Raw genomic sequence first — 22,020 nt, forward strand, 5'->3', positions numbered from 1 at the left:
ATCAACCTTATGCTTTATATTAAAAAATTAGTGGCATTATGCTTCTTTGCAGGTAGAATTGAAGCACAAAAAGGCAACATGGTGTGCAGAGAATTACAGGCAGGGAAAAAAGCAGAATCCAGGATTGAAATATCTGCCAAATGCTTTTTTTGAGTGGATCACAAAGTCTTCAGGAATATGAGTGATCCTCATACACAGAAAAACATATTGACAGGCCTACTGTCTGGCAAGTACATTATTGGAACAAATAGCATAATACCCTCAAGGATAAAACCTTATAATTTAATTGTAAATCAGCAGTATGCTTCTTTCATACTATATTTTTAACTCAACAAACTAAGAACAAATGAGGGTTCATTCCACAAGATGCCCACCACCCTCCTCTTCCCAACCTAGGAATACTTATAGCCTGGAAAAATCAGTCCCATTTTCAGGTTCCAAAGAATACAGCAGGAGGAGATGGCAATTACTCTTTGACAACTAGAGATAATCCAGAAGGCTGTGGATTAATGCACAGTGTTACAACAGTCAGAATAAGTAGCCCATCAAGAATACCATACTAGCTACTCAGAAATGCCTGGCGAAGGTGACCTTCTCTTGCTTTTGAGAGATTTTTCTAAAAGACAGTGAGGCAGAAATGGAGGTTCCAGTGCTTACTGTGGAGGTGTCAGAGTCCAGAGACGGCAGCTGATCTTTCACTGCAGCGAGTATGGCTCCCCATTGAAATGTTCTGTTACTCTGAACAGGAGCTGCAGGAGGCTTAGGTGGATGCTCTGTATCCTCACTTTGCCCTTTGGACGCCATTTGAACAGCTTCCCTTCAATCAAATGAAAGATGTGCTTAAGTACACCTCATGAAAGAACACAAGGGATAACATCAGTACAAAGCAAGAACAAAGCATATGCATTCAGGGTCAGCATAATTCTCAGCACTCCCAGGGTTTTCACTGTCAGCAGTGAAGGATAAAATCTGCATTTTTGGAGTCGTTCCTTCCCACCTGAGCTCACAGGGCTGAGAGCCTTCTGCCCTGCTCACCATATAGACCCATAATTGGGGCCACGCGAGGGGCAGTTTAGCCCCTCATTTAAAAGGCATTTTGGGGATTCTGAGACAGACTGATTTGTAACTGTGTTCTCAGAAAAGCACGTTCACGCTGCCTGCAGGGAGAGGGAAGGTACACAGTGAAGGCAATGCTGACACCTCTGCTCTCAGCTGGTCTTTTCTCCTCTTTCCTATTTGTCTCACGTTCCCCTCCTCACTGCTCAAATGATAGATAAAATGATTTATGTTTGCTTTTTGTCACTGGATTTGTGTAAAAATAGTTGAAAGTAGGCGTGCTCTTTGATTCTGACCTCTCAAAGTGTTTATAAAGCAGACTCTTTCCTCATGTTTTCCTTGATGTACATGAGGAGTCAAGACAACACAGTAGGGACTATCGCTGTACTAACAAGTCAGATAATTAATCCTCACGGCAAACCTTTGCTTTTTAAATTTTATGCTACAATTGCATGGTTTCCTGGGGAATCAAATGTGGGAGTAAGTCATTTCTGTTCATCAAGAAAGGTTAAGAGGTTTGTGACTGTATGTTGTTCAGTACTGAAATAACTGTTCATATGATTACACTGTCACTATTGTTTGCATTGGCATCGACCAGTAACACTCCTCTGAACATAAAGTGAAACTCAGCTCATGCCCTGGGAGCTTACGACTCGAAAAATGCCTTTGCAAGTACTTCATATGCCTTCCATAACAGTGGCTCCTTTGTTCACACGAGACAACCCCTGAATCTGATTTAGGTAAAATGGAAGGAAATCCCCAAGGCTGAAGTACTATGCTCTGTCAGTAAAATGCGGTTGCTCAGGGCAAAAGGCGTCCCATGAGGATAAAAACAAACTGCCTATTGTGGTTCCCTCTGCTAGCGTGAGAGAAGGCAAGTCTCCCAAGGTTAAGGATGTTATCCTGGGTATGACTTTATCAGTCATCTAATACAGCATCTTCTCTGGGAGCAAGCAGTACTCTGTTTAAAGCGAAGCGCTGACTTGTTAAGACAGCTGTAACACAATAGTCGCTTTCTGGAGAGCTCGGGCCAGTTGAGACGTGAAATCCCAAGATTCGCCATGTCACTAGAACTGACGTTTCCTGTCACACTCATCTCGGGAGCCTCGCCGTCTGGGCATGACAGCAACGAGGGAGACGCCACAAAGACGAAGGCAACGGCAGGAAACAAACCCTTTGCTTCGGAGCGATGTCCGCGGGCAGGAAGCCCTGCTGTAGACCAGGGGATGAGGCACCCCCTGCCCTCAGCCCTTTTGTCATACCACACCGACATGTTTCAGGACCCTCAGTCCGAGAAGGACACCCTGAAGGAACCCGCTCAGGGAACTCCCCGAGAGCCACCAAAATGGCGGCCGGAGCCGCGCATGCGCCGTTGCGCCTGCGGCCCCTCCGTCGCCATAGCAACGCGGCCTGCCGCCGCCGCTCACTGCCGCCGGACCCCCCCCCCGTCCCCTCCGTTGCCTTTCCCTCGCTCACAGCACCCACCCAGGCGCCTCCGAGCCCCCCCTCGGTCCCACTCAGCCCCGGCCTGGCATCTCGGCAGCGGGATAAAGCGAACCGACTCTTCATTTCCACTCCCACCTCCGGTACCTCAGTCACCGGCTCGGGTCCGCCCCGCCCGCTAGAACCAACCGCCCTCCCATGGAGCCCGAATCCTATTGGCTCGCTTTGACTCCGCCTCCTCGCAGCAGCACCATTTATTGGTCCACACGGCGGAGTAGGCGGGGCTTACTTTTTCCGCCGGGAAGTCTCACGGGGTTTGTAGTCTGGAGGGAGGTTTCCCCCAGCATGCCTTGCGCGGGCTTCCGGTAACGGAGTTTACCGGGTGTGCAGGTGAGGGGCGGCGGGGCCTGGTGGCGGGACGGGTTGGCGGTATTTCTTCCGTGGGGAGGGTCGGTTTGGGTGCAGATGCCTATGAGGCCGTCCCCAGGCTGTCCCCTGTTTCGGTGGGCCCGTGGCCGTAGCGATTCCAGTCAGTTAGTCGAGGTCTACCGGCCCCACGGCGGGGTAGGCCGGGGCACCCCAGCGGCGCGGACCCGCGCCGCTGGGGTGCCCCGGCCTACCCCGCCGTGGGGCTGCGAGTACCCAGGGGGTCCTCGGGGGAAACCGTGTCCCTGTGAGGTGCGGGAATAACGTGCCTGGAAACCATTTTGCTGTGAGACTTCTGGTAGCAGCCGCGTAATTCCTGCTTTGACAGCTACAACCGGGCTTGCTCTGCTTCAGGCATATCGTTGTGCAGCCTGGAGCCTGCCCAGCACCGGGGTCTGTGGGGTCTGGCTGCCTTGGTATAGCCCCTGTCCTGGGAAATGTGCTTCCTAATGTGGCTGTCGAAGCACTTTTGTGCCTCCTGTCTTGTCTTTTTGGGAGTGTATTATATGCTTTAACGTCTGTACTAGGCTCGTGGTCCAGATGAAGAGCTTGCTGTCTCTTACAGGCATGTGTAGGACTGAACTCCGGTGTTGTGTGTCCTCAGCTGGGGGTTGTGCAGCAGAAACACCTTCTCTCACACACCGCAATATCCTGTGAAACCTGCTGCGGTTCCTACAGCTGTAATGTATGTGCCTATCTCTGGTCAGGCAGCAGTAGTGTAAAGATGAAATATTCTGGCTTTAGGAGTGCTTGTTGTTGGGACCGAGCTGGTAACAACTATTTGTACCTACCTATACAAGAATGTAACAAGGCTTCTTATTTCTTCTAATAGGTTGCTGCTGAATTTAGTGGAGATAAAACTAAGTCAGGAGCAGAAGTGAAGCATGTTACCAGCCTGATGGCTGAGTTGAAAACTCTTAATAACCTCCACACTTGTGCTGTCTTGGGTGTCTTGTGTCCTTTGGGACCATGTGGATGGTTGAACAACCCCAACTCTCAGCCTGTCATGGGCTGAGAGAGTTGAGGTTGTTCAGCCTGGAGAAGAGAAGGCTCTGGGGAGACCTTAGAGTGGCCTTTCAGTATCTGAAGGGGGCCTACAAGAAGGCTGGGGAGGGGCTGTTTGCAAGGGCATGTAGCGATAGGATGCAGGGTAATGGCTTTGAACTAGAGCGGGGCAGGTTTAGATTAGACATTAGGAAGAAGCTCTTTACACTGAGGGTGGTGAGACACTGGCCGAGGTTGCCCAGAGAGGTGGTGGAGGCCCCATCCCTGGAGACATTCAAGGCCAGGCTGTATGAGGCTCTGAGCAACCTGATCTAGCTGAAGAAGTCCGTGCTCACTGCAGGGGGGTTGGATTAGATGGCCTTTAGAGGTCCCTTCCAACCCAACACATTCTATGATGTTATATGTGCTCGTGGAAGAGGATGTGAGAAAATGAAATTAGCACAGTCAGCGCAGCTTAATAGTGCCTGATGAGTGGCGATCGATAAGCGGTGTTAGATTTGTTTTGTGCTGGAGACTTGTTGCCTCAGTTGCTTCCCAGATTGCCCCCAGTTTATTTTAGTACCTCTCTTCTGCCACTCTTTCATCTACTGTCACTTTTTCCTTAGGCTTATCCTCCAAAAAGGTATACTAAGGTGCTTTTTGCTGCAGTTTCCATACTAGGTTTTTATGGTATCTTTTTTTCTGTCTCCTGGTTTTCTCATCTGCTCAGGCAGCAAACTCTGAATTCAGGACAGTGTAGTGTTTTCTACCTGCTCTGACTCTCAGCACAGTAGAGTTATGATCCTGTTAAAGAGCTAGGTGTTGATGTATTAAATATAATTAATAACAGCCTCGTGGGGCTGAGGAAGGTCTCTAACAAATGTTAATTGCTCTGCCCCAAAGCAAGAACAGCCTGTAAATGTTCAGGTGGTGTTTGTCTAGCTTATTCTTAGCAACCAATCACAGTGCTTTTTTTTGTTGTTTTACAAGGATTTTTGTAGTCTTTAACCAAAAACTTCCATGCTACAGCTTAAGCCTGTTATGTCCTGTCATATTCACCATGGCCACAACGAACAGATTATTTCTCTCCTCCTCTCTGCAGCAACCATTTATCTATTTGAAGGCTGTTATCTCATGTCCCCTCCAGGCATCTCCTCTTTAGTCTAGCCAATCCTGATTTCATTTCACCCAGTCTTTTCATTTCAGTCCTTAGGGTTCTGATCACTTTTCTTGTTCTCCTGTAGAGTCTGTTCAGCTGCCTTCTGTATTTTCTCAGGTGTTTGCACACCTGAGAGTATGCTCCAGTTCAGGCTGGGGTGAAACCTTGGAGTAAAAAGAAAGCAAAGACGTAGGCAGTTAGAGCTCAGTGGAGGCGGTAGGAATGAGGCTGAGGATCTTGAGTATTCTGGAGTCAAGTGTAACCTTTCTGTCATGTCAGTATTGCCCCGTTGACTGTGGATCAGCTTGCCAGAGTTGCGTTGGTAACTAGTACCTGATGTGGGGCTGTATTTGGCAAAGGCCAAGCACCTGTGGGTTTTGTAGTTAAGGTATCCAATTAACAAAGAGGTCTGCAGAGAGAACAGTGAGCTTCACTTTCATGTTAATGTGTTTCTACAAACTGTCATGGATTTACCTCCTTTAACTAACTGTCACTGTGCCGGCTTTAATCTGTTGTAGTGAGAAACACTCCTACTTTTCCCCCTTATGAGCCACTTCAATCCACTTATATCTCCTTGTATTTTAATTGTGAGGTGTTCAGGGCTTTCATTTTTGTTCAACCCTGCATATTCTTGCCTGAGGCCTCTGGGTTGCCAGTGTAATACAAATTGCTGCTATTAGGTAAAATAGGTGCTTTTGCAGATATCTTAAGAAAGGAGTCATTTATTACAAGCACACGCTGATTAGGTAGAATGGATGGGCTTTTGTAGCTGTAACAAACTGAAGGAGGAGGAGGGGGAGGGAAAAAAGCAAGGTGTGGGGGAGAGGATCCAGATGGGGAGTGAAGAGGTAGGAATTAAAGGTGTTTTGCTTATGCTCTAAGAAAAGGGGCTGGTGTTTGCAAGACAAAGACTCCCAATTCTTTAGAAAATAGAATTGTAGTTTTGAAATGTTACAGCTGAGGCAATGTAAAGAGCAACTGCTGCTGAAAAGCATGTTCCTGCTCTTTTACTCTTCACCAATGCCAAACTTGGCATTTGTGTGACCCCAGAATGAATCAGTCTGAGGAGTTAAACTGGCAAGAAATTATCAGGAAAAAGAAAGAATACTTTATGTTGGCTTAGCTGCCCAACATAATACGTAGTGGGACAAGGCAAATGCTGGAAGTGCTGCATTGGGGGTGATGAGACTACAGGCAGGGGAATGCGCTTCCCATTGGATTGACTTGGATGTAGCCTGAAACTGCAGCTGAAGACCTCGGATGATAGATGCAGCTGTGTTGAGCAGCTTTTTATGAAGTGCCAAACAAGAACACTCTCCAGTGAGTGGTTAAAATGATTAATATGCAATTGCTCCTTAAGGCTAGGGATGGAAAATAAACCTTTCAGACAGTCATGAAACTGTACTAGCTTTGTAATTAAGTTACTGTCTGCAGGATGGCGGCCATGCTCAGATAATGAATGGGCAGGTACGCTGCTGCTCGAGGTGTTTCGGCAATTTCCAAGATTCACGGAGACAGGACTGGGCTGCTTCTGAAGTGCTGAAACAATAAATGGTAGAAAGAATCTACTTACAACCTGATGACATAATGAAGTGTGCACCCTATTCGGGTGATATTAACTACTTTTGAGAGCAGTGGACAGTTGTCATTATTAATGACTGGGTCTTAATTTAAGCAGGGCCATCCTGTAATATAAGACAGATAAGGAGAAAGACAGGAACATCTGACACATGAATTCTTAATTCTCCCTCTGAATTATAAAACATGCAGACCAAGAATTACATCCTTTTGTGTAACACTAACCATGCCATCAGCACTTAAATAGGTGTTTAGTCTTCTCTTGACGAGGGTATCCAAAACTGCCTTAGGCATATTTTGATTAGAACGGGAGGAAATAAAGCCAGTGCTTCTGAACTCTTAAAATGAGATTTGAAAAATGGTTTTTTTTAGTGTTATTGGCTTTTATTTTTACAGTGTATTCATATCCCAGAGCCTACTGCAGCAAGAAAGAACTGCCAGCGAAAACTCCTGAGGAAGTCTTATTGCTTCAGGCTAAGGAGGTGATCAAAGTAGAGGTAGGAACTTGAAACACTATACCTCTGAGATGACCTGACCTTCCAAACCCGTAGTGCCACAGAGTGATGCTGTGTTCTATAGAAAATGGAGCTCAGCAGCTAACAGTTCTGCTTTGCTTTGGTTGCTCAGGGAGGATGTCGGAGCTGAGTGATGAAGCCAGTGAGTCGGAGCTGCTGAGCCGCAGTCTCTCCATGTGGCATGGGGTCGGTCAGATGATCTGTCGGGAAGAGCTAGATGTTCCCCTGGACTTGCATACGGCCTCCTCCGTTGGCCAGTATGAAGTGGTGCAGGAGTGTATTCAGCGGTAAGGAGGGGCTGGGGAGGACACGGGTTTATGGTTACTCACTGCCATGTATGATTTTTTCACTGCTTTTTCACTGGCTGCCCTACAGGTCGGTCTAATGTTGCAAGGGGGGCACATCGCTGGAACTCCCAAAAGGTTCTTAGGCACAAAGTTTTAAGGGGCAAATCTGCTGATAAAAATTATCTCCTTAGTGATTTGGTGGAAATTGTGCTAGAGCTGATGGGAAATCCCATGCAGGCTTCAGTGCTAGAGCTTTTTTAGAATTCTTTTCTCTGTTGTTTAGTGGAGATCTGGATTTAAATAAGAGGAATTGTGGTGGCTGGACTCCACTGATGTACGCCTCCTACATTGGCCACGACACCATTGTGCATCTACTGCTGGAAGCAGGAGTGAATGTGAACATACCAACGCCAGAAGGGCAGACACCACTCATGCTGGCCTCCAGCTGTGGAAATGAAAGTGTTGCTTACTTTCTTCTACAGGTGAGTATCCCGTAATAAATGGGTAAAGCCACAGGACATGGTTTAAATGCACTGGGTAGGATTCTCCATCAACCGTCAACTTTGCAACCAAAGTGTGCAATTCATGTTCTGTTGCGAGTTTGGCTTCCTGTCAGGGATTTAAGCTCTCTTGGCATCATAGCGCAAAGGGGTGGTGGTTAAGAAACCCAGCAGAGGGGGTGCAGTAAAGAACATTCTCTGTTCTCTTGAAGCAAGGCGCAGAGCTGGAGATGAAGGACATTCATGGTTGGACTGCCTTATTTCACTGCACCAGTGCCGGACATCAGCAGATGGTCAAGTTCTTACTGGACAATGGGGCAAATGCTAACTGCAAGTAAGGAGGAATCTGTCATTTCATTTCTCAAAAGCTATCTCTGCTTTCAGATATGGAAGCAGCAGTTGGCTTATGAACATGTTCAAACACGCACAGGGAGAAGACTCCTGCTTTTGTCTGTCTTCCTGTGCTTTAGGAAGTATGGCACATTCTATTAGCTAATACAAGGATAGGTGACCTGCAAACCAAACAGTGAAGTCTGCCCATGGTGTCACTGTTTATTTAACTAAGATCAAGAGAAATTAGATTTACTGCTTGTTTAATTATGGGCTAAACTCTGAAAGGAAATAGGTGCAACACCTCCTGAACTCAGGTGCCCTTCACAAGTCTTTCTATTGAATTTTCTGTGTACTTGGAGTTCAGTTTGTTTTCTTGAAGTGTGCAGTGCATTCCTGTGCCGTGGGAACTGCCTGTACACTTATGCATATTGAATTGCCTGAAGTCAACAAGAGGTTCTTGCTTTCTTAGCTCCTGCAAAACTGTTTTTTGCTACTGAAAGGCAGATCTACAACTGGAAGAATAATCTGTTGCTGTGCAGCCAATAGAGTAACACTTGCTGAATCTCTGCTGGGAGTTTTACTGAGATAGACCAGAGTGCACTAGAACAGCCAGTACATGGTACAGTTTATGAACAGCTGAGGGTAGAGGCTGGAGATGCCGTATTTGGGTATGGCAAAGACTGCAGCATATTGCAGCTTTCATTATTCTAGTCCGTGTGTGTGTGTCTGTTCTCTCTAGGGAGCCTGTGTATGGATATACGCCTCTGATGGAAGCAGCTGCTTCTGGCCATGAGATAATTGTTCAGTACCTTCTCAATCATGTAAGTGTCTAGACAGTTCTCTGTAAAGCTAAGATTCTGTGGTTCCAGCCTTTAAAGAGGAAGAACCACAAATTTGACACCAGACTTCTTACAGTGACATGATGACAGTTGCCTCTGAAATCCCAGACTTCTAAGACTGTTCTCTGCTTTCTGAAGGCTAGTACTCTGATTTTACACTGGCCTTGCATGACAAGGACCAAGGTCTAACTGTTCAGATTTAACTGAATAATGACTGAATTAGAAAACAGATAATGCAGTAATCTCCATATTGTTTACAGGCTTGCACGCTTGGGTGAGTGAGCAACTTCTACCTCCAAAAGCTTACAAGGATGCATGTTGCTTGATGTTAATTTGTTTTTAACATCCCATCTTACTGGTCCAGCTTACTTCCAGTAGGAGGCAGCAATGCAAAACATTTTTCAGAGAAAACAAACTAGTTCCTCATGGCAGTGCACAAGAGCTACATACCTGGGCCACTTGGCATTCAGGGACTGGGGAGACTGGATAATTAGAAAGGCGACAAGGTATTAGTGGAGCTTCAACTATCTATCAAAGGCGAGACTGTATTTCTGATGGGCTTGGAGGAACTAAAACGATTCTTTGGCTCCCTTGAATTTTTGTGTATAGTGCCTTCTGCTCTGCACGTTTGTAAACGTGATGTTTTTTCTATAGGGAGTGAAGGCAGATGTCAGAGATAACACCGGAGCCACAGCACGGACACTGGCCATGAAGTATGGACATACAAAGATTGTGGGGCTGATAGATTTGCATGCAGCCCCAGTGCCCAAGGTCTTCTGCAGAGGTCCAGGTAACAGAGGTGTTTTAGCTTGTTCATTTTATAGAATCCGAAGAGAGGTGCTTGATATCTTGAAAGTATGTTACTATGTGCATGGAGTAGTACTAGCTGGTCTGTCCTGGAAATTCCAGCATTTCTGAAGATGGAAGAGGCATGGATCCAACATACTTCTTTTTTTTTTTTTTTGTCTGCTGGCCCTTCTCTGACCTAATTAAACTGTTTCACCCTCCCTCATTTAACATTTCCTTTTTATTTTCCACTGCATTTATAGGACCAGTAGCAAACAAAGGGGTAAATGGATTGCTGTGCTGCTAACAGTCTTTGTTTGAACTACAGGAAAATATGAAGAGCTGAGTTCCTCAGATGAATCGTGCTCTGCTCCCCAGAGACAGAGACCTGTTCGTAGGACCAAGGGTCCCAGCATCCATGATGGGCCCCAGGCTTTGGCGAAGATAACAGCAGTTGGAATTGGGGGAAAGAAGCAGTCTCGCTATGGTGAGAATAGCTAGAAACCTAATTGAGAGTCCTTTGAGGTCTCTCAAATGCTTTGCAGCTATTTCTGTGCTGACGCTTGTTTTTTTTTTTCTCTTGATTTGGGTTTCATGTGTGGCTTGTACAGAAACAAAGATAGCAAACAGCATCAAACAAAGCTATCCAGTCTCTCTTTTAAAAAGAAAACCCCCTTGAACTCTCTTGTCAGGGCTGGATATTGATGAGTGGAACAGACACTACTCTTACCTCAATTACTGTTCCCCTGACCCTTGAGAAGAGTCCAGCTTCCTTTTTTGAGGTAGGCTCAAAAGTTTGAGAACCATTCTCAGGCTGATGACAGAGGAAGTGGTTGCACAGGCCAAGAAATCATTGATCGTGAAAGTGAACTTGCTGCTCCCAGACTTGTCAGTGTTGTTTTCCCTGATGCTTGAAATACTACTGAAAATGAGATTTTAAAACCCTTGCAATAGGGAAGGATCATCCCAGTTCAGACATCAAGCACTGGATGCAGGGTTATCAGTCTTGTGTTCTTGTGTGTGTCATAGCCACAGGTATTTCTCAGGCTGATTACCTAGTTGTCTAGAACAGCCAAGAATATGGACTTAAAAGCATATTCAAAGTTCAGTTCATTCTCTTAATACAGACGCATACTATGCCACAGGCAGTGGCGTATTGGTGTGATACTGTCAGCTTCTGAAATGATAGTGGGATGCTATTATTGTTTTAAAACGGATGCAGAGGGGTTGGTTTTACAGGGTGTGCTTGTCTAGGGATGGGACATAGCCGGCACCTTACTCTTGAGCAGGTGTTTTTCCCCTTTGGTAGGTTGGGTATGAAGAGGAGGGGAAATACTAAAAGCTGCTATTTAAGGTGCATCTCTGCTATGAGGCTGCTTCCTCTGACTTTTTTTCAATGCAGCCATCTAAATCAAGTATAGCTGATGTGTGTTTGTGTGAGGGAGGCTGTTAGCATATGCATTTCTCAGTTTTTCTGTGTGCTTTTTAGAACAGAACCTGCTAGTTGAGAAGACAGTCTCTCCTTTTGATTATTTTCAAGTCCCTGAGTGGTTGGTTTTTCCTGCTGGAGCCTCCCTGGTAACTTGCATCCTAATCTTTGTTGGTTCTCCCTTCCTCTTGCACACAGAGCAGGTCCCTCCTCAGGGCTACGTTACCTTCAATGATGATGGTAGCTTTGAAGCAGATGGTATCCGGAACCGGGATGTTACCTCTCCAATTAATGAGCAGGATGTGGAGAGCAGCAGCAGCAGGGGTAAGTCACTGTCTCAATAAATAGTCTGGCTTGTAGTGCACACCTGGATGTGAGACCAACCCTTTGGCTTGCATGTTCCTTTCCCACTAAGATGTTGAGGATTGGAGCATCTCTCATGCGGAAAGGTGGAGAGAGCTGGGGTGGTTTAGCCTACAGAAGAGAAAGCTCAGTAGGGATCTCATCAATTCGTACAAATAATCTGAAGAGAGAATGTAAAGAAGATGGAACAAGGCTGTTTTCAGTGATGTCCAGTGACAGGACAAGAGGCAATGGGCACAAACTAAAAGACAGGATTTGTGTTGTTTGTTGTGTTGGTTTTCTTACACTGTGAGGGTGACTGCACACTGAGGCAGGGTGTCAGAGGTTGTGGAGTTTCCATCCTTGGAGATGGTCTTGGGCAACCTGCTGTAGGTGACCCTGCTTGAGCAGGGGTTTGGACAAGATGACCTCCAGAGGTCCCTTCCAACCTCACTGTTCTGTGAAGCAGCACAAAGGAAGGCTTTCTGGGCAGTTCCTATATTAATAAAGGATAATGTGGCTCTGGGCTCAAAGCTTTTCCTGAACTTTGCTAATGAGAATGCAGGCTTGGTAGTAATAACCCACTTTTCCATCCCGTAACCCAGACCCTCACAGAAACACGCACACTCAGCCTTCCTGCTCTCTGTAGTAGTAAACAGACTTGGAGAAAGATTAGTGCCTGGGATCACACTTGTGATATTTCTGTCTCAGAATCATCTTGTGCCCTGAGTGCTGCATATGAAGCCTTGCTCTGGGTTTCTCCTTCCTTTACACCTCCAGCGGATTTTGCTGGTAATTGTGTAGCAAAACCAGCACTGAGTGTAAAGAAGTTGAACCTCAAACTTTTTTTTATATTCCTTTCCAGAGGATAACGTTTTCTTCACCAACAACTTAGCTACTGTCAGGAGCAGCAGCAGCAGCAGTGAATGCCTGACCAAAGCCCTGGGGGTCAGCAGTGAGGGCTCCTTGGAAAGCAATGAGGTGGGTTTTTCAACTTTCCTTTCTCTGCGTTCAGCATGGCCAGTGCTGTCACCCTTCTAGAGCCTGCTATGGCTCTGTATCCACAGGAGGCTGTAGGACCAGGCTGAGTGAGGAAAGGTAGTATTACAGGGACAGAAAAACCAGTTTCCATATTTGAAGATTATGGACTGGCTTGTTTGATCCCTGGCTAGTAGCTGACTCTCAGAGCACATTCACTCGAGAACAGATTGTTGATGGCTAGTCAGTTCTCTCCAGCATCTGAACAATTTGCGGACTTCTAGCTAGGTGGTGGTCAAGAAAGGATGTGACTTGCTAGAGCTGGGTTGGTCCTTGAGCTTGGTGAGATAGCAGGCAGTATAGTAAGATTTAGAGAAGCTCAGCAGTGCTGTATTGGCATTTCTGAAGTACAGAAAGGGGAAGAGGTTGGAGGTTACTCAGTGGTTTAAGTCACAGCTCTCGGGCTCATGTGCAGAAGGGTGATATAGCTGAACATGAGCAGAAGTCCTCTATCTTGAGGAGCTTCTAATAGGTGGAATCTCAGTGCGTTGTATTGGCTCAGGGAGGATTCAGCATTGCTCTCTGCTCTGGCATGTTGCTTTACAGGATGGGATTGCAAGAGTATGATACCATTCCATGGTACCAAGGTGTCATCTTGGGAGTGACTTGACTCAGCCCTTCGTAATAAGGGCTTTGTTAGTCTTTGCCTGTGTTTGTGGGCCACTACCTGGATTTAGAGCTTGGGACTTGAAGGAGTCTGATCCTGGCATCTTTGTATGATCATCCTTGACCTTTACACTTTGTGTTTTCTTTCTTTTTCAGGATTCTGACCATGCAAACAGTCCTCCTAGTCGGAAACAAGCCAAGAGCTTTAAGATCAAGAATCGCTACAGCAACAGTGACAGCCAGTGGACCCACTGCCCAGGGAAAGCTGGGGGCTCTACTCAGCACCTAATCCTTCCTGAGCCCCCTGCCTATACGGGGCCCCAGGTAACTGCACAGAAAGATGTTTCTGAAGTAATGCAGACCATGTCACTGTATCAAGCTTGGGAGGCCTTTCAAAAGTTGCCTAAGCTGCTTTCTTGGCCTTCTCAGATAAAAGGGGAGTTGTCACTAGAATGCCTTTCATACCAAACCTCTGCCCAAAATTAAATACTTGTGAAACGGCAATTTTGTGTACAAAGAAGTGTCTGCTTAGGTGTTGCTGTTGCTTGGAGGGATATTCTAGACCCTCAGGCCTGTGGGTGTGCTAACAAACATGTCTGTTGTGGGAACCAGGGCAGATGTTGGTGTGTCTGTCTCCTCTGCGTTTGTTATGAGAGGTAATGGCTGCAGCACATCAGCCAGTTGTGTTGTGTGATTGTGGGAAAGGGCAGTTACCTGAGGGAAGTCCTGATTGCTTGTAGAACCCAGGAAGGCATAACAGCAACATGAGGAGGCAGATGTTTATGATGAAGAGGCACGGCAATGCTTTTCTTTGAGAGGGTATAAATAATCTTTTTTGGATGGGCTGCAGGACCTGGCAACGTTCCTTGAGCAGATCGGGTGCCTGAAGTATCTGCAAGTGTTTGAGGAGCAAGATGTCGACCTCCGGATCTTTCTGACCCTCACAGAGAGTGATTTGAAGGAAATAGGCATCACGTGAGTGCCTGTAATATAGTTCTCATCTTTCCCCTTACAAACCATGTACACAACCTGGTCAGGAAAGTTTAGCTAGTGAGTGCTTTTGTGTTCTGGCTGTCTCCCACACAGCTTTAGTATCCCCTAGTTCTTGGCTGCAACAGGCTTCTGGTTTCTCCAAGGCACCTCCAAAAAAACAGAAGACTGCAGAGGTCCTCATGGCATCCCTTTAGGCCTGGGGACAGATGGTGTGGTGTTTGGTCGCTGACAGTTTGCTGTTCTCCCACCAGCCTGTTTGGACCGAAGAGGAAGATGACTTCTGCCATTGCCCGATGGCACAGCAACGCTCGGCCGCCCAGTGATGCCCTGGAGCTGGCCTATGCAGATCGGCTGGAGGCTGAGATGCAGGAATTGGCCATTCAGCTGCACAAGGTAAGAAGTCTGCCATGAGCTGCTCGATGCCTTATCACACTGCAATAAGTGATCAGTAGCACTTTTTTTGTTGTCCCTCTAATGGTTTGGGGTAAAGGAAGAGACATAACTTTCAGTGGACACACTTGGTGTCAAGTGAATCAGGTAATATCAACTGCAGCTTATCCACTCCTCATCATCTGTGCTTCATGCTTGTGAAGCCTTTCTGTCTGTTTCCCATCCACCTGAGAACTAAAAGGCTGAGTGGGAGGAATTGAATACCTACTCTCTTTCAGTAGTGTCACTTTTATGGTGAAGTTGTGCAGCCATTAGTGAACACTTCTTTTGATTTGGGAAATTGGGCCCGCTGAGTATCTTTGCAAATGGAGAGGAAGGGGGAATTGTAGCTGTAGGGCTGGTCTTGGTGTGGAGAGAAGCTGTATTCAGTGTACAAACAGTATCCAGCTTCCTTTCCCACTGGTTTGGGCATGCTTTTGCAGGAGCCCTCTGGCTGCCTAAGCCATTAAAATAGCAGGGACTCCAGGAACACGTCACGTATGAGGGCGATGTACAGTACTCCCAGCCTAATCCCCTATTCTGCTCTGCTGTAGAGGTGTGAAGAGGTGGAGGTGATGAAGGGCCAGGTATGCCAGGAGCAGAAGCTACGTGCAGTGGCTGAGAGCTGCTTGATGGAGCGGGATGAGACCTGGAATGCTATCCAGTGCCAGCTCAGAGAGGCGCAGGCCATCACCAAGGATGCTGGTGTCCTACTGGATCAGATCAAGTGAGTAATTTTCAGGAAATGGCACCAAGGCTACTGGGAAATGGGATTTGGGCTGTACAGAGATCAGAGGTCATATTGGTAGGCATACAGGTGATGCCTAGGGTAAGGCAGGAGAGCTCACGAGGCATCCGAGCCCCTTTTGGATCCTGCCTGACTTTCTCTATGGGAAAGCCACAGCTATGTGAGCAGATGTGAAGCCTTAATCAGATGCATGATCTGTGAGTGCCCTGACTCTTCAGAGATGCTGAGTGTTCTGTTTCAACTAGAAGGTGAAGGCACTCAGCTCCTTTGGAACCAAAAGGCTAAGTGCTTTCTTTGTGCTTACATGAGACCCAGTGACCAGAGCATAACTTGGCGATGGGGTGAATGCAGGAAAGAGTTTCTAACTTCCAAACCATATCAAAGGACTTGCAATGTCTTGCCCTGACTAGTGAAAAATACTTCTCTTGCAACCCTGACACCTAACAGAAAAACCTGCCCTGGTCATTCACACCACTGCCTTTGAGTTCTGTCTTCCCCCACCTCCTAATATGTCTTTTGTTGCCTTTATGGTGCTTTTCTCCCTGCCCCAGTGGGGTTCCTTTCATGGGCCCTGTTTTGTCTACTGATAACAGACACGTCCTTGAGGGTTGCATTAATCCCACTGCTGTAGTTCCTGGCCCAACAGGGAATGGGGCCTGATCTCTGTCAAGGCAGGGTGAACTGGGATTAGCTTCCAGAAGGACAGCAGAGCAGCACTCCCAGCTGTGAGGGGCAGAGCACTTGTCTTTTCCCTCTGACTGAGTCAGATGGGGGCTCTGAGGATATGCTGTTAGAACTGATGGTGTGATGATGTTAGCCAGAAAACTTTGTGTGCCTCTCTTGCTTTCACCTGGTGCCTGTCCTGAGGTAGCTTCATTTGCCCATTAGAAACCTTGGATCAGGCTTGATTCTCGTATAAACCAGGCACAGCCCCTGGCTTGGGCTTTCTCCTGCTCACCCCGCCCCCTCCTTCTCTTCTCCCCCCGCAGCTCCTCTGTGGACAGGGGCAGAGATTGCTGTGGAGATGGGGCACAGTGGAGAGCGCCCTGAGCTTTGTCTGGGGCACGTCTTCCTCTTCCTGGGAAGGAACAAGGAGCAGTTTGTAACCCAGGGCGTTAGATGCGGTCCCTCGGCACCCCAAGCAGGTACTTGCAGGATGTAGGAGTGCACAGACCGGCATGTTGTTCCAAGAAGTGTCCCTGTGCACTTCTGATGGGCTTTGTCTTGTTTGGCAGATCCTGTCAAGTAGAGCTGTCCTCCCGGCTAACGCAAGAGCAGGCAGTGCTGGACACAAAGGCGCAGTTGGGAACTGGTGAGAGCAGGCGGCCTGGTGAGCGTCCGGGTGAGGAAGAGCTTATCAAACTACACAAATGGGTGCAGGGGGTGGGTAAACTGCGGGAGGCCCCAGAGCAAGCCCCGTGCTGTCTTCCATTGCTGAAAGGATGAAGTTAGAAGTGGTTTGGAAACAAATGAGCAGCCAAACTCTTAAATTGAATGTAAAAACTTCTTGTTGAGGGAAAGCATTTAAAGCGCTTGCGGCATTTGGACTTGAACTGCAGCAGAGTTTCTCAGCAACTTTTATTCTTAGCAACTGGGAAGTTTTGGGGTCTGGCAGGTGTTTGTGGCTAAAACTGCAAAGCTGTAGCCCGGGCACTTGGTGACAGCCCTGTTTCACGGGCCTGTGGCTCTGCCTTCCTATGCTGCAGTGTGTGAGCACCTCAGGTGTGTTACTGCGCTGGGCAGTAGAGCAAGGTGTGAATAGGAAGCCATGGTTGGTTCCCTCGCACAGTCTGGGGGATTGTGCTGTTCGGTCCATGGGACAAGCTGCGGTACATGGCTGGGCAGGCTTAGCAAATGATCCTGCTGCCCCTGACACTCTTCCAGAGGCATGTTCTTTGCTGCTTACATTTTAAAAGTGAGACAAGTAGAGATTCTGTTGATTTCTGTCCACTACACTTAATCTCTTTGAGATTCTCTTAATATATGACCCAGCTGGTATAAAACCCCCATAATTTCCAAGTGTTGGAATTGCCGGAGAAAACCTTCCGTTTGCAGGCAGTTCCAGCTCTCTTCCCCTGTGACTTCAGAATCCCTAACTGGAGCCGCTTTGGGTGTGGATGCTTCACAGCAACACCAAACTCTTGTCTCTGCTCTGTCACAGAGACTGTGCAGATTGATTAAATGTGTGGTTCCTCTTTCTTGCAGTGCTGGAAGGATGGCCACCTTCCTTGAAGTCTCTGAGCTTGCCTGAGCTGTCAGCTGTCCTAGAGGAGTGTGTGGGAGAAATGGGTAAGGTGGGGGGAGGACTGTGGCCACATGAAGTGGCTGTTGTGCTGGGCCAGTTTTTGATGATTTGGCAGTGGTAGCTTGGAGGGACCTAACAATCCCCCCTCATTCAGGGAAGTTTCCAAGCTCTGAAGTTGATGCTGGCATTTTCTGGTGCTTAATCTCACTGCAGACCTTGGGCTCTGCCTCATCCTCTGCTGATGGGTCCGGGCTGAGAGAAGGGGGTACATGCCCCGCCACCCCGGCATCTCTCCTGCTCTGCGGTGAGAGCTGCTTGTGAAGTGGTTCCCAAAGCCTGTGTCCTGGTCTTCTCAGGACAGGAACTTACCCCAGCAACAAGCAGTCAGAGAGTAGAGACACCCCTGTTCTCAGGGCACTGGAAGCTGTAGGGGAGAGGGCAGCAAGGAGGCAGGAAAACGGGAGTTGGCAGACTCCTGTCTGCTCTTACCACTTGCTGGTCTATTGCTAACACTGATTTCTCTTTTCCGTTTGTCCTCAGGAAAAGCTCTGCAGACTGTGACTCAAAACCTCCAAAGGCTCCAAGCCCCGGGGCAGAGCGGGCAGAGCTGGCTAGAGCCATAACAAAGCAGGAGGGTGAGTGAGAACCAGTGACAGCCACAGGGCTGTGGCATAGAGGGGGACATCGTTCCTCACAGCAAGTAACAGCCATCTGCTGTTTGTGCCTGGTGCGTGCTCGGAGCCTGCGCACTGAGGCTCTGCTCTAACTAGTCTTTGTGCCCTCTGGTTGGTTTTCCCTTTAGAAAATCCTTAGTCACCTTGTCCCTCTGCCCTACTGAAAGGGTAACTCCTGTTTTGTGTGTGTGTGGTTTTTTTTATTTCTGCAAGAATACTGACGTCGGGTGACTGTTCCACCCGGAAGCTGAGTGTGCCTGGGAGAATGAGCGCGAGGGCCATGCTGGCAGCACCGCAGCTCTGCTGAGAGCGCCACAGCAGCTGGTGGATGCGTGGAAGAAGGTCTCGGCCATCGGAGAACGCGCCTGGGAGAACGAGGGACAGCAGAAGACAACAACCCAAGCAGCCACTTGGGCCAGACTGTTTTCTGGGTTCCCAGGATCATTGTTGTTCATACCGAAAGGTTAGGTTAAGAGGAGAAGCACCGAGCCCAAAAGGTTTATCTGCCTTAAGCTTCCTGCAGCCCTTGGCATTCAGGGCTGTGTGGCGTTAGAAAGCTGATGGTTACCTGCAGCAATCCATTATCCTTTTCCACATCCTCTGATGCTTGCCCTGGCCCCTTCTGTGCCATGTGGATTGCTCAGGAGCTGACCCAGAAAACAAACCTGAGGCAATAAGGAATGCAGGTTTGCTGTGGATGGGTAAAGTGAGTAGAGTTTATAACGTTTGGCTCGTTGAGCTGCAGTGAAATTCGTGCAGCCTGAATCTCTAGCAGGAATGTCTGCCCTGCTGCCATCCCAAATCTCTGCTTCAAAATCTCTCCCTCCAGCCAGCCCACCCTGGTTCGGTTCAGATTCTTGCCCCGCCTTGGGGGTTGTTTGTGATCATGTTATTCAGTCCCAAACAACTTTGGTTTTGTGGCCAATGCTTTATGGCAGAGGCTCTGTCTGGTTTGCCAGTGCCAAGATTCCCAACACTGACAGCGGTTGTGAGGCAGATGTTCCCCTGGAAGGAGATGAGAGAGAAGGAAGAGCTCGAGACTGTTGAGTCTCCTGTGCCTCTGGCAGGCAGAACGAGAACTGAGGGATCGAGCTGTCCCACATGGGAGATGGACAAAAGAAATCACATCCCAGCTGTAGCTGCGCTGCAAAGCTTTGGTCCTCGACCACTGCTTGCCTCTGGTTTCCGGGCTTTAGTGTTTTGGAAATAGTTCTGCCAAGGCATTTTCGTGTTGGTGGTGTGGGTGTTTTCAAAGGGCAGACACATGGTGCAGGAAGAGGCTGCCTCCCCAGAGAGACTGCTCCATCTCCTGGGGCTGGGCGAGCAGCCACAAGGGCACTCGTGATGGTTACGCTGATGTAAAATGGTTTCCAGTGACTTTGTTTCCCGTGTATTGCTGAGCCTTGGGAAGGGGAAGAAACTGGGTCTTCCTTCCCAGTTTAATTTTTTTGGGCTTTGATCACAGATGCCAAAACATAAAAACCTCAAGGCTCAATCCCTTCTGCTAGCCACCCCTTCTGACCAGCTGCCTGGGACCAGGCAGGCCTGAAAGCTGGTCGGTGTTTGGTGAAGGTGACATCTCGTTTGACTGTCCCACTGACCTGGTGTCTGTGTGTCTGGGGGACAGTCCCGGGGCACCGAGGCAGGCTCACATCAGAGTGGGCCATACCTGCCCTGCTTGTGTGCGCTTGGCAGCGTGCTCACCTGTGGGCTGCTGCTTCCTACTTATGTTTAACTCACAAACTTAAGGCACACTATTTTTTGGTTTTAGCTGATACCATGGGTGTTACGCACATGGGCATCTGGGGCTAGCTCTGCAGCAGGAGTGGGACAAAGCGGCAGGAGATTTCACCCTGAAGAACTAGTTTTGGTGAGGTGGAGCATCCCTGAAAGCTTCTCGGAATATTGAGGATGTGCTGGGAGGAGTGTTATGGGCTTTGTCCTTCATTCCCTGGCGCTGGAGGGATGGTGGGGAGTGCCAAGGCACTGCCTTCTCCCCAGCCTTGGCCGTGTCTCTGGCTGCACTAGTACAGGGTTGTCAGTGCTGTGTCCCTAGGCAGCCCAGACTTGAATTTAAGGCAGGATGTCTGTGGGGAAAGGGGAAAAGTTTTTCATAGAAGAAGAAAAAATAAATTTAAAACCACCTGGAAAGCCCAAGTGAAAGGGACCGGGAGCATCTGGAGAGGAAGGGAAGCCCTGGCGCAGCAATGCCTTCAGAGCTGGGGAGGCTGTGCAGGAAAGTGGGTGGCTGGAAGCAGAGACTACACGGACATGGGGTTGGCCTTGCTAGGGCATAGGGCGGGAAAAAAAGGGGGCTTTTGGGGGGCACATCCAACAGATGGTGATGTTTGGGGGCATGGGAAAAGGGAGAGGTGAGACGCAGCAGGAAGGAAAAGGAGAGCCCCCCAGGAAAGGTGCTGCGGGAGCCCATGTGTAAAGGTTTAAAGGGGTGCTAGAGTTAGCCCAAGGGGGGCCACCAGGGAGGGGATTTTCTAGAATCGTGTCTCCTTGAGGAGGCGATCGCTTGAATGGAGGACGTTAAACAGCGTTCATTGCTGAAAGGGGGGCTGTGCAGGCAGCAGGGAGTCTGGTGCTACCCTAAGGCAAGCTGTCCCAATAAAATAGTATTTGCTGACTTGGATAAAATAATAAACTCGAAAACCTGTTTCTCGTGTGTGTGCGTGTGTTTGGAGGGAGCTGGAGTTGTGGAATCACTAATAATGTCCCTGATTTATTTCAGGACAAGCAGGAGTATGTGGTTGCATGCCGAGGGGTCTGGGGCTACTTTATCCATGGCTTCCAGCCCTGCCTGGCTCCGGTCGGCGGTGACACCCTGGCAGCGGTAACTGGGTCGGTGATGGGGGAATTGGTGTGGTCAGGCAGAGGAAGAGCACGCACAGGTAACGCAGTGTCTGCTCCTCTGAGGGCTCAGCCCTTTCCTTCCTGCCCAGCGTTTCCCACTTTTGCCCCCACAAGGTCCCAGTTGCATGACAAAAGTTGTCTCTGTGCTAATTCAGAGGTGAGTTTAGGCCTTGTTGAGTTGCGTGCTGCTCTTTCTTCTTGGGATGAAGTACTCTTACATCCAGCTCTGCTCTGAGACTGCTGGGAGCCATCGGTCTAAACCTTCAGCTAACCTCTTGTCTCTCACTAGGGCCAGGCAGGCAAGGGCACCCTTCAGCAGCTATCACAAAAAGTTTTAAATGGGGCGAGATAAAAATCTTTCTGCTCAAAACTAAAACTCTTGGTGTATCTCAACACAAATGAAGCTGACGCGGGCTTTGGACAGGTGGAAGTGGAACAGTCGCTCTTGGGTCCCTGCCATCTCGGTCCTGGTGTGTCCCACAGCAGCAGCGGGCCAAGGCTTTCTCTCTATACTCGGCTTTGAAACTTTGGATAGTAGCTGGAAGCACTGAATCAGCAGGGAGACAACCGCAGATCTCAAGGTGTGGGCCAGCTGTCTCCTCCCGAGGCAGCATGGCCTCTTACAGCTTTGGCATCGGCTCCTGCAGCAGGACCCCATGCACAGACACCGTTGCCAAGGCTGCTGGAGCCGTGTCAGACGGCGAAGAGCAGAGGAGAATCCCGACAGCCGTCCAACTCCTGTCCTGGA

General features: G+C 48.4%; 2 protein-coding genes across 6 annotated transcripts in view; one reads left to right on the forward strand and one right to left on the reverse strand.

Annotated features, from left to right (window-relative positions):
• Positions 1-2,628, reverse strand: part of DNAAF8 (dynein axonemal assembly factor 8) — a 96,402-nt gene extending 93,774 nt beyond the window's left edge. Inside the window, exons 1-2 of the mRNA XM_063343609.1 lie at positions 2,542-2,628; positions 658-817 (exon numbers count right to left, since the gene is read on the reverse strand). Coding sequence (XP_063199679.1) covers positions 658-804 — 147 coding nt within the window. The 5' untranslated portion in view covers positions 805-817; positions 2,542-2,628. The remainder of the gene's footprint in view (positions 1-657; positions 818-2,541) is intronic.
• A 175-nt stretch (positions 2,629-2,803) lies between these two features.
• ANKS3 (ankyrin repeat and sterile alpha motif domain containing 3) lies at positions 2,804-21,075 on the forward strand. Of its 5 annotated transcripts, none has more exons than XM_063343621.1 (18): positions 2,804-2,889; positions 7,043-7,143; positions 7,274-7,448; positions 7,732-7,930; positions 8,161-8,282; positions 9,021-9,102; positions 9,775-9,910; positions 10,235-10,393; positions 11,534-11,659; positions 12,543-12,658; positions 13,478-13,645; positions 14,172-14,296; positions 14,566-14,707; positions 15,298-15,470; positions 16,727-16,833; positions 17,697-17,780; positions 18,277-18,371; positions 18,624-21,075. In XM_063343621.1, the coding sequence occupies exons 3-17, from the start codon at positions 7,279-7,281 to the stop codon at positions 18,357-18,359; spliced, it is 1,992 nt and encodes a 663-aa protein (XP_063199691.1). In that variant the 5' UTR covers positions 2,804-2,889; positions 7,043-7,143; positions 7,274-7,278; the 3' UTR covers positions 18,360-18,371; positions 18,624-21,075. The 5 variants fall into 5 exon arrangements, 4 of the variants coding, with proteins under 4 accessions (XP_063199691.1, XP_063199692.1, XP_063199693.1 ...); XM_063343622.1 differs by having other exon boundaries at positions 16,727-16,821; XM_063343623.1 differs by having other exon boundaries at positions 16,727-16,803.
• The last annotated feature ends 945 nt before the right edge of the window (positions 21,076-22,020 follow it).

Source organism: Chroicocephalus ridibundus, chromosome 8, assembly GCF_963924245.1.
Source record: "Chroicocephalus ridibundus chromosome 8, bChrRid1.1, whole genome shotgun sequence".
In the NCBI taxonomy this organism is placed as follows: Eukaryota; Metazoa; Chordata; class Aves; order Charadriiformes; family Laridae; genus Chroicocephalus; species Chroicocephalus ridibundus.

Coding starts and splice junctions, on each gene's coding strand:
- ANKS3 (XM_063343621.1), top strand. CDS start 7,279: ATGTCGGAGCTGAGTGATGAAGCCAGTGAGTCGGAGCTGCTGAGCCGC. Junction 7,931..8,160: donor TTGCTTACTTTCTTCTACAG/GTGAGTATCCCG, acceptor GTTCTCTTGAAG/CAAGGCGCAGAGCTGGAGAT. Junction 9,103..9,774: donor TTCAGTACCTTCTCAATCAT/GTAAGTGTCTAG, acceptor TTTTTTCTATAG/GGAGTGAAGGCAGATGTCAG.